The sequence below is a fragment of the Engystomops pustulosus genome, chromosome 1 (assembly GCF_040894005.1).
Source record: "Engystomops pustulosus chromosome 1, aEngPut4.maternal, whole genome shotgun sequence".
In the NCBI taxonomy this organism is placed as follows: domain Eukaryota; kingdom Metazoa; phylum Chordata; class Amphibia; order Anura; family Leptodactylidae; genus Engystomops; species Engystomops pustulosus.
Genome location: NC_092411.1, coordinates 203,435,595 through 203,452,626, shown reverse-complemented (window position 1 = coordinate 203,452,626; position 17,032 = coordinate 203,435,595). Strand labels below are relative to the sequence as shown.

At 39.9% G+C, this 17,032-nt stretch overlaps 1 protein-coding gene across 3 annotated transcripts in view; it reads left to right on the top strand.

Annotated features, from left to right (window-relative positions):
• Nucleotides 1-17,032, top strand: part of EMCN (endomucin) — an 85,821-nt gene that overhangs the window by 30,084 nt on the left and 38,705 nt on the right. For all 3 annotated transcript variants that reach the window (XM_072118471.1, XM_072118487.1, XM_072118479.1), the window contains exons 4-6: nt 5,246-5,299; nt 5,455-5,550; nt 9,609-9,716. In XM_072118471.1, the coding sequence (XP_071974572.1) occupies nt 5,246-5,299; nt 5,455-5,550; nt 9,609-9,716 (258 nt within the window). The remainder of the gene's footprint in view (nt 1-5,245; nt 5,300-5,454; nt 5,551-9,608; nt 9,717-17,032) is intronic.

The window sequence follows — 17,032 nt, the reverse complement described above, 5'->3', positions numbered from 1 at the left end:
TTGTAAGGAAAAATATCTAATTGGTTAGGAATGCTATTCTGGTTTGTCTTAATGGTAATGACCATATAATACAGCATCAGCAGGGGTCTATTAGAAATCAGTCCAGCTTCGGCAGCAGAAAATGACTTAGGGGTATTGGTCGACGGTAATCATTATTTTAGTGAGTGCCAGGTGCTGCTAATAAGGCAAATAAAATTATCAAGAAAGGAACAGATTTTCATGATAAGGAGATAGTTTTGCCCTTATACAAATCGCTGGTCAGACCACACATGGAATATTGTGCACAGTTTTGGGCACCAGTGTATAAAAAGGGCAGAGTAGGACTGGAACAGATGCAGAGGAGAGCAACCAGGATTATTAAGGGAATGGATGCTTACGAATGCACTGATTATCAAACTTGGGATGATTCAGTTTAGAAAAAGGCGGCTAAGGGAAGCCCTCATAACAATGTACAATTGTTTGAATGGGTAGTACTAGGATCTCTCCAAAGATCTTTTTATACCTAGGCCTGTGACCAGGACAAGGGGCATCCTCTACGCCTAGAGGAGAGGCAATTTTACCATCAACATAGACAAAGGTTCTTTACTGTAAGAGCAGTGAGACTATAGAACTCTCTGCCGCAGGAGGTTGTTTTGGTGGATACTTTGTACATGTTCAATGGGGGCCTGGATGATTTTACTGAGTACAAAATATCATCGGTCATGTTATTTTGTAGTTAATGATAATCTGGAGAGTTTTTCTGGCCATATTTGGGGATAGAAAGGGATTTTACACTACTGGAATCAGCCTTGTATAGGTTTCCACTTTTCACCTTTGGATAAACACCTAGGATTACTGGTTAGACTTGATTGATCTATGTATTTTTAAAATCTTATCTACACAAAAAAGCTCCTCTCCTAGGAGATCTTTCAGGATTTTTTCTATATAAATTTCAAATCATATTCTGCTCTCATTATGACATGAAATCATTTGACAGGTGTGCTTTAAATGTCACACTAGGAAGAAAAAAAAGGTAATCCAAGCAAATGTTTGCAAAGATGGTCTCATGAAGTTAGCATTCCCAAATATGTTGGTCTTGGTGGTTTTGTTTGATCATTACGTACTGTGATACCTGTGCAGGACAGGTTGTGGAGGGGAGGTATATTTCTCCAAGGTTCCTCTCATATGTGAAGTAGCAGTCCAGAGACTCACCTGTTGCCTAATTAATGAGGTGTTCAGAAGGAAGGTATTTAGGGAAAGTCAGGTGGGCAGTTCCCTCTCTCTACCTGGAGACACAGGGCCTGTCTGTGTGAGAGCCACATGCAAGTAAGGTTGCAATACTGCTGTGTTTGTTAGCTGGCAGGGAGAAGCCCCCCAGTTGTTAGTTAGGGCTGTACTTTGTATAGTCAGTGCCGAACAGGCAAGGAGTTTTGTTTGTGAATGTTTTTTGTTTCTTTTCTTGCAATCTTCTACCATTAACCTGACCCAGAGTCAGCTTATAGCTACCTGCTGCTGTTTGCCTCGAATTGATGGAAAAAGAAGCGTGACCTTTGACTCCAGCAAAGGCGATCCCTAACCTATTTCTTACAGTACTAAATAATCTACAGAGAATTTTGCATACCGTATTTTCCGGACTATAAGGCGCACTTAAAAGCCTTGGATTTCCGTGGAAATCCAAAGTGCGCCTTATAGTCCGGTGCGCCCTATGTATGGCGCTGGGCAGCGGACCATACTTACATAGGTCCCCGCTACCGGAGACCGGAGACAGCAGATCTCCAGCGGGAACTGCAGACCACGCGGCACGAACAACTTCTGCCGCGTGGTCTGCAGTTCCCGCTGGAGATCTGCTGTCTCCGGTAGCGGGGACCTATGTAAGTATGGTCCGCTGCCCTCCTCCACCTTCCCCGCTCACCTTCCCCGCGTTCCTCGTCTCGGCGTCGCGTCCCGTCGCCGCGTCCCGTCGGGTCTCCGCTCCGCCCCCGGACCTCCGCCACGCCCCCGGACCCCGCGCCTTTTAGTCCGATGCACCTTATATATGGAATTATTACATATATAAGGCGCATCGGACTAATGCGCCTTATAGTCCGGTGCGCCCTATAGGGCAAAAAATACGGTACATATAAATGTTGCAATTTTATACAGAATTTTATCAAATAGTTTTATTTCTGTATATTATTTAGTTGGTAGCAACTTTTACATTTGCATCTCAGGAACTTTTGGCCAACTGCCAGTGTATGAAAAAGTCTAAAAATGATGGCCAAAACATTTAAAAGAAATGTTTAGTGATGCAGAACAGAAATAAAAAAACATAACCTCTTGGCATTGTAGTAAAAATAATATTTCCTGGTGCATTGAACAGTGAAACTTAGAGCTGAACTTATAAAAGCTATGAGCAGAATTGGCTTTGGGCTCGGAAGTCTGTTGCTCCTAGGAATTAAGTACCTGCTCCCCATCAAATCTCTTGTCTTCAGTGGTATACAAATGTCCACATACCCTAAAAGTTTTAGGTAATAACTATGTTGAAATAATTTCGACAACACCCCCCCAAAAAAGATTTTTTAGAATAGCTTATAATACAAGGAATTGAATGTTAACTACTTCTCGGTAGTTAACATCAACCCATATGTCTACAACTTGCAAATATGTAATACTACACAAACAAAACAGAGCGGATAGCATAACCTAAGCTCTAGAGAACAATACTCTTTAGGTTCGTAGATGGCTTTATTTGCATGCATTAATAAAATGTAAAGAATACAGCATACAGCTTGTGGAAGATATACTAATAAATTATGTATATCATACAGTGCCTGCTTCGTTTTATCATTGTCCTCGAATAACCTTAAATTTATTATATTCAATAATGAGCCTGAATTATTCATTAGAGAATTGTACTGGTTAATACACTTTACTTAGTTTTATAACTTGTTTATTATAATGTTGTAGCTATTGTATCTTCTTTTTTAACTGCTGTAATAATTTACAAATTGTTAATTTACATAAATTGCAGATGACCAGGCAGAGAACTGTGTTATTCAATTTTGTTGTACATAATGACCCATTAGAAATTACCGCTGCTACATTTTATTCAGACTGTTATGATCATTTATATTACAATTGCAGGCATTTATGTGGTTCAAGAGGATGAATACCCTTACAATATCCAAATGACACAGATGATTTCTAACAATGAAAAAGTACCACACCGGTATTTCATTATCTCAGCCCCCAGTGCCAGTAGAATGACTTTAACCACTGTAAATATATTCAGTACTCAGGAAAAGGCAAAGTTGTGTTTTGTTGTGTCAGTGTCCTTTTTCAGTACTGTTTAAGTTGTACTTTGCAGAAATTAGCAAAAGATAAAGGAAATCTACAACCAGGACTGTAAACCAAGCATACTTCCATGCTGGTGTGTGCCCCCTCTGGCAGGATCCAATCTTCTTTTATCTTCTTATGCCCTTGTCTTTACAAAAAAAGTCTCTAAAACTTATGCAAAATATTTGTCATGGGTGCTCCTGCAACCCATGTCCCGGGTCGCAGCTGCATCTGTGCCCCTTTCCGCTCCCTAGGTCCTCCGCTGTCTGTCTTACTTGCTGCATTCCAGGGATGGCTCTGGCGGCCCGGTGCGCGTGATGGCTTCCGAAGATTTAAAGGGCCAGCACGGCGATAATTGGGGCTGGCCGGCTGCCCGCTCTGTTAAATGTCCAGCCCCTTCCTGTGTCCCCTGCCGGATCTTCGTGCCTTGTGCCTAAGAGAAAGCTTGTGCCCTATGTCCTCTGCGTTTATTGTCATTTCTTGCTGTGACCTCGATTCCGTTCCTGACTTCACTTCTCTGCTGCCTGTCCTGACCTTTGCTACATCCCCGACTCCGATCCTGTGCTGCCTGTCCTGACCTCCTGCCTGACCGCCTCACGGTTCTGTACTTCACCTTGGCCACCACCACAGAAAAAGTCAGGCCTGTGGAGCGACCTGGAGGTACCGCGCTACAGCGAGTCCAACTCGCTTTGTGGCGGGCTCTGGTGAAAACCGGGTGCCACTTAGACTCCGCTACCAGGTGTCAACTAATGTCATCATCCATGGTGGTACAGTGGGTCCACTAACCCTGGTGCCTGACAGTATTTAATGCCGGGAGTGAGGAGGGGGCTCTCATGAAAAGAATTAGATAATCTGTGCTTGGGTTCTTGATGTTACTTCTGTGCTTGCATCCTACTCTGTCCCTAAAGTACCGCTGAGTATGCGCTTATAGTGTCAGTTTGTTTTGTTCCATCTTTTACTGTTTGAACACTGGTGTATTCCCTTTTCTGGCAACCTTGATTGAAGTGCACCATACCCATCTCTCACATGCAATCTCTGCTCTGCTCTGGTTCACCAACAGTTAACCTATTGTGATTGACAGAATCTAGCCCCACTCTCATTGCCACCCTGTCTGATATCAGAGAACTGATCCAATCACCTCCAAAATTGGTGTTATGGATTCTTATATAAGGACTTGTGGCCCAGTGCGCTTTGTTTGCTATAGTCTTATTTTGGCTCACTTTGCTTATTCTGGCATCTTTGACCCTTTTAACTTTGCTTAACTAACCATCTGCCTAGTGCTTTTGTACTGCATATTTCTCTCGGTTCTGACCAGTAATTGATAACTATAACTCTCTATTTGTCTTGTCTTTGTATTTGCACTTTGGCACAGAAAGGTAACATCGACCAGTTGTCTTCCTACTACCAGAGCAGGTAGGCAAGGGCAGCTGGGAAAGGGGTTGAGCCTTACAGTCCACTGTCTGTGTCCGTGTCACCCAACCGTTCCCTGATCCTGCATAACACTTGAAATGAGCAACTTGCATTGCAATACAAGGGACCTATAGGGAATAAGAATAAATATATTTTTGGAATCGAAAGTTTTTGGTTGCTGTAGTATAAAAGTAGCTATCATTCATTTATTCATTGTTGTCGTTTAATTCTAGTTAAGTAGAACTAAATGATATCCACAGTTATTGTACAATTTCTGGAATGGCAGAATGGAAATATGTTGCTACAGACAATTGTCACTAGCAACTGTGCTTTTAGTGATATTAACCAAATCTCTATTACTTATAGTATTTGTTACCATTGTTGAATTGAAGTATTTAGGATTCATCATTGTTTAGCAATGTTATAAATTCTCCATATTATGCAAAATGTTATGTATTCTGATACAAGATACAGTAACACTTCTATTACAGAAATTATAATCATGGCAATGCAGCAAATAATCAAATGTTTTGACTTGCAGGAAATCACTCAACTCTGACACCTTCACCAGTATTACCGACAACTAAACCTTCTGGTAAGATGTTTAATGAGTTCATTCTGTGACTGAATTTTAATGTTGTTCATAAGCATGTAGACCTTGTGCAAAAAACAGTGAAAGTTTTATGCTTATAGCTTTAGGAACATTGCTTTGTTTTGTTTTACTTCAACAGTTTTTTATTCATTTCCCAGATGTTACAAAGACAACTGATGCTGTTACTCAAACTCCAACAAATAACCACACAAAGAATGGAACTGAAGCAACACCAAAAGTGAGCAATACAAGCGGTAAGACAGCCTAAACCATCCATGTGTCATAAGTGTGTAATTTGTTGTACTGCTAGGATCTGGGAAAGTTCTGGGAAAGGTAACTACAATATTTTTTTAATAAAACACTATATGGTACTTAAAAAAAACTACATGCAAGAGTTTTATTGTTTTAACTAAAAGAGGAAGGAAGTATAAAAACATTAAATCTAAATAAAAAATGAAATAAACCCCTAGCATAACTGTAACCACTTGCCAAGGATGGACTTTTTCCATTTTCCATATCAGTTTTTTAGTCCCCATCTTCATAAATTCATAACTAGCATTGCAATACAAGGAACAGGGAAGGGTAGGGAATAAAAATAAAATATATTTTTGGAATGAAAATCTTTGGGATGCCCTGGTGAATAAAGTAGCAATCAATTCATTATTGTGTAATTTAATTTTAGTTATGCATAACTATTTTGACCCCAGTAAATTTTTAATACTTGTGTACAGAGCTGTTTAAGGTGTAATTTTTTTTGCAGGACGGGCTGATGTTTTAATTTCTACTATTTTTGGCACTGTATGACTGTTTAAAATTTTTATGCATTGTGAATTGTTGAAAAAGTGTCCATTCATACATCTGGATGTTATTTTCTGTTATGGGGTTAAATGCTGGAAATAACTGTTTTTATACTTTGATAGAGCAGGCTTTTTGGGGTCCAACATGTTTATGATTTTATTGTTTATTGTTGTGTTTTAGGGACAGCGAGGTGATTTGAATTTTGTTAAATTATTTCTTTTAATGTACTAGAACCCTAGGGAGTCTGATCACTAATATAATATACTGCTATACTACTGTATTTAAGTATATTATAAAATTACTGGATGTGTAAAAGAGATGACTAACTGCAGGCTCCTTCCCAGATGCTACTATGACTGCATAGATCCCTCAGTTAGTAACTTGGCTGTCATACAAACTGGCTGGCTGCCTCTGATGAAGTCACAGGGTGCCCATTTTGAGCCATCACGTAAGTGCTGCCATTGTGCTTGATGGTGGCACCTAAGGGGTTAATGTCGATAAACAGTGCCAGCACTGATCACTGGTGTCAGCTGTGGGGGTTAGTTGCATAATGCAGCTCCACAATACATGCACGTCACATGTTAAGGTGTTATAGGGAATCCATCAGCAGTTTTGACCAGTTTGAGTGCAAAATCTTGGTCTGAAGAGTTGAGTAACCAAAAGTTTGTCTTGTAAGGAGCAACAGGACTGTGAAAAATACATTTATATTCCAGAATTGTAACTGGACTTGGATCACGCAGGAACACTATTGTGTGTGATCTATTCAGTAAACTCCTGCACAGCTCTAATGCTCTGAATGACATATGTTGTAATTCACCAGAAGTTGTTTCTTAGAGCAAAGGGGTTGGCTTGTTGCAGAGTTTGAATGCTGAGAGCCAAAATCAAAATAGTGTACCGTATTTTTCGGCCTATAAGGCGCACCGGAGTATAAGGTGCACCTCTAATAAATGCCTGCTAAGACATCTAGGTTCATATATAAGGCGCACTGGAGTACAGGCGGTCCCCTACTTAAGAACACTCGACTTACATACGACACATAGTTACAAACAGACCCCTGGATATTGGTAATTTATTTTACTTTAGTCCTAGGCTACAATGATCAGCTGTAGCAGTTATCAAATGTGTCTGTTATGAAGCTTTAGTGTTAATATTGATTCTTATGACAACCAAACATTTTTAAAATCCAATTGTCACAGAGACCAAAAAAGTTCTGGCTGGGATTACAATGATAAAATATACAGTTCCGACTTACATACAAACTCAACTTAAGAACAAACCTACAGACCCTATCTTGTATGTAACCCGGGGACTGCCTGTATAAGGCGCAGGATCAAATGCAGTACCTAAAAACGACCAGCAGGTGGCAGACCTGTGCACAGTTCAAGCCAGCTGCACTTCCCGGGAAACTTGTCTTCAGCGTGTCAGAGAGCTCAGATCTCAGAGGTATGGGCTGCTCGGGGTTAATGCAGGGTGATGCAGCAGGGGTTAAGTGGTCTCCCTCTGCCCCTTCTCCTTCCCTCCTCAGGCAGGTTGTTATTCCTGTGGGGTTCCCTGTGGCTCCTTCTCTTTCCCCTGTGGGCTGGCAGGTATGGGGGATTGTTTACTGATGATTGCCTCGTGGTCGGCACTATGGCGGCTCCGGTCTCTCCGTGCTAGGGGAGGGCAGGATGGGCACAATGTTAGTTGTGGTGCCAGGGCACTTCAGGAGCTAGGGACCCTGTATACTGTGTGGAAAGGTGCAGGATATTTCTGGGGATGGAGCTATTAAACACTGTTAAATGTACAGTACATCTTGTCTGTAGCACATTTCTGTATAAGTTCATATATAAGGCGCACTGGCCTATAAGGCGCACCTTTGATTTCTGAGAAAATTAAAGGATTTTTGGTGCGCCTTATAGGCCGAAAAATACGGTAAGTATACTTCCCCAATGCTACAAATCCTTTTTTTTAGCTAGACAAAGAAAAAAGCAGATTCGTAAGAATGCAGCATAATGACAAGAATGAACATTGCCTTGATAACAAACATTACATAATTTCCTCTGCTTGTCCTTGATCATATTTTGTGTGTTCCAGGAGATTATTCTTTTACTAACTCTTCCTAAATGTCCTATGTTTGGCGGCAAGACAACTGAGTGCAGTAGGAGCTTTCTCTCAATACCTATATGCATCCGGAGACCAGGAACATGAAATTTGTTCTTACACTTAGCCCTGCCTCCTTGAAGTTTGAAAATAAAAAATATTATTCTAAATGTTCAATCTTCCTTGATCTATATTTACCTGGGGGTATACAGAGATTATTAGTGGCTGTTCATCTTACATTTTCTCTGTGACTAAGGATAATAAGTTATGGTGTCAACACAATTGACAACTAAGTAACTTTAAAGAGGATTTTCACCCCAAAAATGACCCCCACAAAATGTGCCCCCCCCCCATAATCCTCACCCAGCCCCTTTCTCCCCAGCCAGTTTTTTTTTTTTAATTTATTTGTGGTAAATTGATTTAAACCGGTCCGACCTCTTACTAAATAAGATGTCGGATTCTCCTATCTTGTGTCCGGGCAGTTGGCCTTATTCATAAGGGAGCCGGCCGACACACCCCCTCCATGCCCCCTGTCTGCGGGGACCTGTAGGAGCAGCATCGCATGTATTGCCTAATGGCTGGCGGCCCACCGCGATGCGGCCGCGGCGCACTGACAGCAGCTGCGGCCACAAACTTTCTCCTTCACATTGCCGGCCGTCAGCTCTGCACTAGCGTAGAGCCAGTCCACAGTTAGATGAGAAGGTCTTCTGTTGCATCAAATTTATTTAACTGTCTGCTGCTGGATTATAAATTTGGTGAAACTTTTTGCAAATGTGGTGCAAGGTGTTTTAGACAGTTTGCCATTAAAGAGCAATTGCATGTAGACCTTTCAATTGGCACTATCAATATGCCAGACTCTTAGGTTATAACTTAGACCTAAGCAAGGCTATAGTTATATGACAAGTAGGAGTCATATTTTGACCTGGATACCTGGTGGTGACCATGGTACAGATTTTGCATCAGAGTTGAGGGGTTTCAAAGTCTGCCTCTTGGACTGAGATTAGAGGCTTTACACAGGGATCATGGCTTTCTACTTTACTTTTTGTTGAATTTGGAGGACTTTCAGAGCTCTCTCCTTTGGTGACATCTATTTTATTTCGTTATGCTACATATAGTAAATGGAGACACACTGGGGCATCGAGAGACTAACCATCTAAATCCAAATCATTCACAGCATTATCCCACATTACACACATTTAAAGGTGATGATCACCTCTTCTGAGAGTTTTTTTAAGAGCTGCCTTTGACCATAAAATAACCTTTTATGGAGTATACTTTGTTACAAGAGATGTTTCCCTGTAACTCTCTCCCTGGAGTTAATGAATTCATAGAAAACTGTGTCCATTCACCTAGACAATAATGTCATAATTTTACCAAATCATGAAATGAGGAATTCTGAAAGGATATTTACACATTAATAATATTTATTTTACAGATCAGTACAATCCTGTAAATGATTCTAGTACAGCATCAAGCGTGACTAATCGTACTACACCGAGCTCAACTCCCGCCACATTAAACTACACTGAAACCGAGCCAACAGGTAATTTAAGATTCTCTATTCATTATTCTATTAAATAAGGAACAGAAGTTTGTTATGTCTACAATAGAAAAGAAACTATTTCTTATTAAACTGTTATTCAAAAATGTAAAGGATATGATCCTGCCCTTTCACCTTCTGGCTGCCCTGACCTAACAGATGTGGTGGGGACATAGGGAGAGGCAAGTAATCATTTTTTTTTCTTTAACTTTGTATTGTGGCCAAGGGAATCTTTTAAGAAGGTGTGATCACACCTGGACGAATTTAGGAAGACTGACATTTAATAAAGTAGAAGAAGTGATCCAGAGTAATATGTGATCAAGATATATATTGTTAAATGTGCCACAAAAATTGCTAGGAAGCCAGGAAGTTGAAAACAAAAAAAAAATCTAATTTTTTTTCGCACAAGTGAGATTTTTTGTGCTGGTTAGCACATAAATTAATTCATTTGTTCATTGTACGCTGACATTGGCAGTAGAGACATACATGTCTGATACAATAGATATTCTACTAAGATTGTTCCTTCCCTTGTAACTATAGACTCCATAAGAGAATTGCATTGCAATATCCCAGAAATCTATCTCAATGTAGCAATGCCTTCTTTTGCTGGTCCAAGCAGGAATGTAAGGGACAATGTTGCTTACAACAGTACTGTAGAACACCATATACAAAATGTTATGTAATAAAGTGTCTCTTTTGGTCAAAGTGCTAGATGAGAAATGAGTCCATTGAGATAAAACAGGATGTATGATGGCTTGCAATTTAAATACCAATGTAGTCAGTTGCATTTCCATAAGTTGATACAGTATGGTCATCTGATACAAAGGGTCTGCACAACAACTGAAATGGAAATCCAATTATTGCTTCTGCCCTGCTGTTTCTAGAACATTGCAACCAATTTCAACCCGATGTATTCACTTTCAAGTAAAAACCAGGCCGGGTGTATGGATCCAAGTGTGTGGATGATCTGGTTTAATAGACGTCCCCTATTTACATTGTTGATAAATCTTGTTAACATTTCTGTCTAAACAAGCTAAATGTCATGTGACAGACGAAGGCAGCTGCATGGTTTATCTCCCATCATGGATAGCCATTAATTAAATGTAATTAATGAATCAGTAATGGAGTTCTTTTTCTGAACAACAGTCAGCGCTGCTTTTGTCTGAGAGGAGATTGTTAGTACAGAGAAGGGTAGCCATAATTTGCATGTTAATATGAACAATAAGCAGAGAGGCCTCTGTATGATTCTGTCATAGGCTTCCATCTACATAATTTCCAATTTTTTAATGGGAAAAATACTATTCCATTATTCCATATTAGTACTCTTCTATGTCACATGATGGTACAACTTCTTTGAATAGTAAATATAGTATCCTGCAAAATTATTAACTAGAAAATTAAATTTTATACAGCAAATCTCTTTATTACAAACTTCTATTAAGATGGATGATCAGTGTTATACCTCATCTACTTGGGTGTATTTCAGATCTGTTTTGTTTGGAGTCAAATTAATGCTCTCCGTTAAGTGTATACAGTCTTGCTGTACCTCTGGATGCCACCAAATTTTTTGGAATCTTTGAGTGCACAGGTGGGCCCTGACACCCAGTAACTCCGCCCCCATAATTGCTGACCCCGCCTCATCACATTAATTAAATAATTTATGTTGCAGGGAGCTGTGAGCTCTGTGAAGCACATCAATGAGCTTCTCTGCTGCCATATGCAGCGGGGCAACAGATGCTATATGATGTGTTGACACCTGCTGACCTGTTCACAGCACCAGAGAAAGAAGAGGTGAGCTGTTGGGAATCGTGGAAAGGGGAGAAATGAAAGGGGTCACAATATGAGGGGGATGAGAGGCCATAGTAAGAAGGGGAGATGAGGGGCCCACAAAAAGTTGGGGCCCACAATGAGAGGGTACCCTAAATAAGAAGGGAGAGAGGAAAAGGGACCATACATAAGGGGGGGCTGTTGGGGGAGATGAGGAGGCCAAAATATGAGGGGAAGAAGAGAAGGCCACAAAGATGAGTTGGGACTGACATGAAGGCAATACGGCAACAAAAACATATCATCACGCTGCCATGCTACAACATACAGGGAAAGTACCCCTGCTACTTTGCACAATGTGTCAATCTGGGTATTAAAGATGCAGATTATATTGACTTTCAGCCTCAGGTATAATACTAGACCGTCCGGTACTGGGCACATCAAGTACTGTTACAATTACATGCAGGTGCCTCCGATTGGGAAGGAACTCACCGCCATAGCGGCAGGTTTGAGGCCCATGGGTAGATTCATTGGTCCACCAGTGGGCTGTTGCGAGTCTGCCTGAATTCCTTGTTTCTATCTCACACTTGTGGATTTCTGTTTTTGTATTTTCCATGACCTTCTTATGGATAGGTTTCCTTTTTGTGTGGCTTTGGTTTATTTGACTCTGTGTATAACTTTTAATAAGATCAGACTTTTAATAAGTCTGTATTAGACTTTAATCTCAAGTTATTTAGTACAACATTATATTCCTTCGTTGAGGTAACCCATCTGTATTTCACTACTTATGTTTTATATGTGCCAGTTTTGGTGCTTTGCCTCTGGCTTGGTTAATGGATCGGTATCCAACTGCTTACCGTGGGTATGTGACAAAGACGAGCCTAGTAGTGGCACACAGGAAGTTTGTTATGTGCGGAAACTTCCCTCATGATGAAGACCATCACAGCCAAGTAAAATTGCAGCCAATAAGCATTATTAACATAACTGCACATACAATGGCTCATAGGAGAACTGGTGTCTATCATTTTAAGAGATACATACTGATGCCAGTGAGATTACAAAAAGTTGTAAAATGTTTTAAATGTTACAAACATAACAACAGAAAGTCAACAGCCTATATGCAATGAAAGAAATAATTATTTGATCCCAGGTCAGTATTGTAAGTTTTCCTACCTATAAAGAATTGAGTGGTCTGTCATTTTTATTGTAGGTACACTGCAACTGTGAGAAACAGAATGTAAAAAATCCAGAAAATGTCACTGTAGGATTTTTTAATAATTAATTAGCATTTTATTTCATGAAATAAGTATTTGATCCCCTACCAACGAGCAAGAATTCTGTCTCCTTCAGTGCTGTTAGTTTTACTTTAAGAAGCTCCTATCCGACTACTTATTATCTGTATTAATTACACCTGTTTGAACATTTCCCATATAAAATACATCTGTCCACACACTCATTCAATCACACTCCAACTTCTCCACCATTGGCAAGACCAAAGGGCTGTCTAAGGACAACATGAACAAAATTGTAGACCTGAACAAAACTGGGCTACAGGACAATAGGTAAGTCCGGTGGACCATGAAAGATGCAAGGATGATTCTAAGAAAGGTGAGGAATCAGCCTAAAACTACACAGGAGGACCTGGTCAATGACCCAAACCAAGCGGGGAACAGAGTCTCAAAGATTACCATTAGTATCACACTACATTGTCATGGATCAAAATCATGTAGGGCTTGCAAGCTTCCACTACACATGCCAGAACACATCCAGGACAATGACCCAAAACAAACAGCCAGTGTAACTAAGGAGCTGCTCTGTATGAAGCATTTGAAGATCCTGGAATCATCTAGCCAGTCTCCAGACCTGAAGCCAATCATATATCTTTGGAGGTTGCTGAAATTCAAAATTGCCCAGTGAAAACCTTGAAACCTGAAAGATCCGGAGAAGATTTGTAAGGAGGACTGGGACAAAATCCCTGCTACAGTGTGTACAAACTTTGTCAAGAAATACTGGCAATGACCTCTGTAATTTGTTAATTTGTTTCTGTACCAAATATTACATTCTGTTTTTCTTTGGGATCAAATACTTATTTGATGCAATAAAATGCTAATTATTTAAAATTCATACAATGGGATTTTTTATATATATATATATATATATATATAAAATCTCTTTTAGTTGAAGTGTACCTACAATAAAAATTTCAGCCCACTCCATTCTTTGTAGGGGGGAAAACTTGCTAAACCAACCTGGTATCAAATACTTATTTCCCCTACTGTACATGTCATCAGATCTAACTGACCACATCAAGACTATGTTACGTCCTGGAAAAATTTATATTTCTTTCCTGGATTTCCACAAAGGTACCAACTTTACTTCCTAATCTCACCAGTCCAGAGCACATTGGGGCACATTTACTAAGGGTCCGCGGACCGCGATTCTGTCAGGTTTCCCGAATATTTCCGTTTTGCGCCGAATTGCCCCGGGTTTTTGGCGCACGCGATCGGATTGTGGCGCATCGGCGCCGGCTTGCATGCAACAGAAATCGGGGGGGCGTGCCATCGTACAACCCGATTGATTCAGACAAACCGTGGAATTAAAAAATGAAATTGTGTCGCAAGGTCAAGCACTTAAATGCACCAGGAAGAAGATGGTGAACTCCGGCGGACCTCAGTGGGGAAGCAACACATGAAGGAAATTGGACGCATGACCTTAGTGAATAGCGGTAGACCCGAATCCTCGCCAGACAACGCACAGCGGGGATCGCGACAGGACCGGTTAAGTAAATCTGCCCCATTATGTCCATGGCAGAACTGTCATTTATCCTTTAGGATGCATGTAGTAAAAATGACATATGTGTTCAAATGATACTTTGTCCTCAGCATTAGAGCTTGTAAGTATAACAGATGTACAATGCTGGCCCAATCAATTACAAGATGCTATTTCACAATGATTGTGAATAAATGACAGCGCCCTAATTGAACTAACACACATGAGAAGCTTTGTTCTGTCTGTCATCTTAATTTAGTCCTCTTCTAAACTCTTATTTGAAGAAAAAAAAAGCATACGATAAGACCAGGAATGCAGAAGCATGCTCACTTAATTGGCCAGTTATAGAGAGAGCACATCACTGTCTGCAAGTCATTTGTTTTATTGTATTAACAGCTGCAGTATATTTCAGTCCCAAAAGACATTGCAACAGCGTATCCGAAGAAACATGATTTATAATAACATGACAGAGGCTTGCAGCAACAGAATTGCCCCTATTAAAAAGAATGGACTGGGCTCACAATTCAGGCTGCATTCACACCTCGTTTTTTACATGTATAGAATATACATCGGGAAATCTCTTAATGTATGTCCTGAGCATGTCCATAGACTTATACCTTTTTGCTTCCATATAATTTTTAAACTCTAACCTTTTTGCAAATCTCATTCAACCTCAATTGTCAAGACGCAACGACTTTCTATGCTGCCGTATCAGAAAAAATTTGGAGGACATCAGGTCCTACTGGTGCTGGGCTCTGTTATGACAGCCCAGCCCTGGTTCTTATACCCAGGATTGTAAAAGCTCTGATTCCTGGTGTTTTACCCCTCAGTTATGTTTGACCACAGTGTCTAAGTGGGTGTATGAGGAGAGAGCTACCATCACCCATCGGTAACCTGCAATGGTAGTCTATCAATGGTGTTGCACAATAGCATGGGGTCCAGTGTTAAGTATCTATAATAGATCCCTGTTCGTGAAGATATAATAAAAAGAATTAAGGAAAAACCATGCCCAAATTGAAAAATTATGTTAATTGCAACCAAACAACTTTATGAACCGCTAGCGTGTACAACTAAACTCTACAGGTGTTTTCACAAAAAAAAAAAAATAAGCCCTCACATACATATTGACCCAAAGAAAAAAGTTATGTTATTTAGGTTCAACGATAAAGGTAAAAAAATTTTATTAGAAAAAATTGGCAGACTTATGTTCTTTTTTAAAATATGCTACAAAAAACTATATTTTGTCCCCAATTAAACAAGACCCCATACAACTATAGTGACAGAAAAAATATAAAAGTTATAGCTTGTAGAAGGAATTGTTGAAAAAAGCTGAAAAATGGCCTGTGCATTAAAATAAATATTGGTGTGGAGATGAGAGGTTATAAAACATACATAAATACTAAGGGGACAGCAAAGCGACTTACAAAGGCCCCGCGCACTCGCCACAGTAGATACATCATGAGGCTTAGACCTCTTGATGTATCTGCCGCTATCCATACACTGACTGGCAATGTAGCCTGGCCTGGAATTGCCTGCAAACTTCCAGTATGGCTAGTGTGCAGACATAGGGCCACAACAGCCCGCACCAGCTCACTCTATCTCCGGCCATGCTCCTTAGCTTAACGCAAAAAATTGTGATAATTTCAATGCTTCTATCCTGTCCTAGAAGCACTAATAAATCTCCCCCTAAGAATCTATCTACTTACAAACGTAGATAAAAAGCAATTTCCTCTATATCTATGGATCAATTATCAATAACTACCCCATGACCAGTTTTATTCACTTCCAGCAAGTGGATTTTGGTGATTATGGAAATATAAGTTTCCCTAAACTTTACAAGTTTCCCTTAACTTAACTGCAAAATATTTTAAAGCAACTTCTAACATTTTATTTAAGTTATTTTTTTGAACTTTATATTATATTGAACAACAATGTTTAGTCCTGGAGAGCCGACCCTGGGGGCAGCAGGAGGCAGAAGTCTGCGCTTGTTTACTCACACATGCCATGTAGCTTGTTTGCAGTCAGAATTATATCTTCATTACAGAAGCTTAGATATTTTGTTTGTATTTATCAGCGACCCATAATGAAGCTTGCTGTAACCACGGTGACCACCTACTCTGCACTGTGAATTTATTAATGCTAGAGGCTTTTCCAAATTAACCTGTCAAATGAAGTGGCCAGGCCTGTTATTGTTACAGTTGTATCACATTAAATAAATGTTCACTACGGGAAGCTTCTGTAAACGAGGGCTGTCCAGCTGGCAGACATCCATGCTTCTTTTAGCTTCCTGAGGACTTCCATAAACTCTTAAGTATGACGTCACCACCAGGCAAATTGTATAGTGTTTTATTATTAAAAGTCATGTGCAGCATTTAGTTTACACATAATGTAGAAATAAGGTACAATAAATATTCAAAACATTTGTAATAGTACATTTTACTACTTACTGCTTACATTCATGTATATGACACTTTCCAAAATATTTTGCTCTAAAAGATTCAAAATGGACCCTGAGTTATATGTAATATTAAAATGTTAATATGTAAGATGTTCATGAAGATATTACTTTTTTATGAAGACTGGCTCAAGGACTTGGTGTCTTTTACCCTTGCAGTCAGGTGCCCTTGCCAGATAGACATGTTCTCATCACTAGCCGCTGCAGGCAAAAAGTAGCATTACACAGGGACTATTCCATTGACATAAAGCAACTCCTTAAAGGGAACCTCCACATTTTTCACATGTGCAGCTAATGATAGGTTTCCATAGAACCCTAGTAACTAAATTAT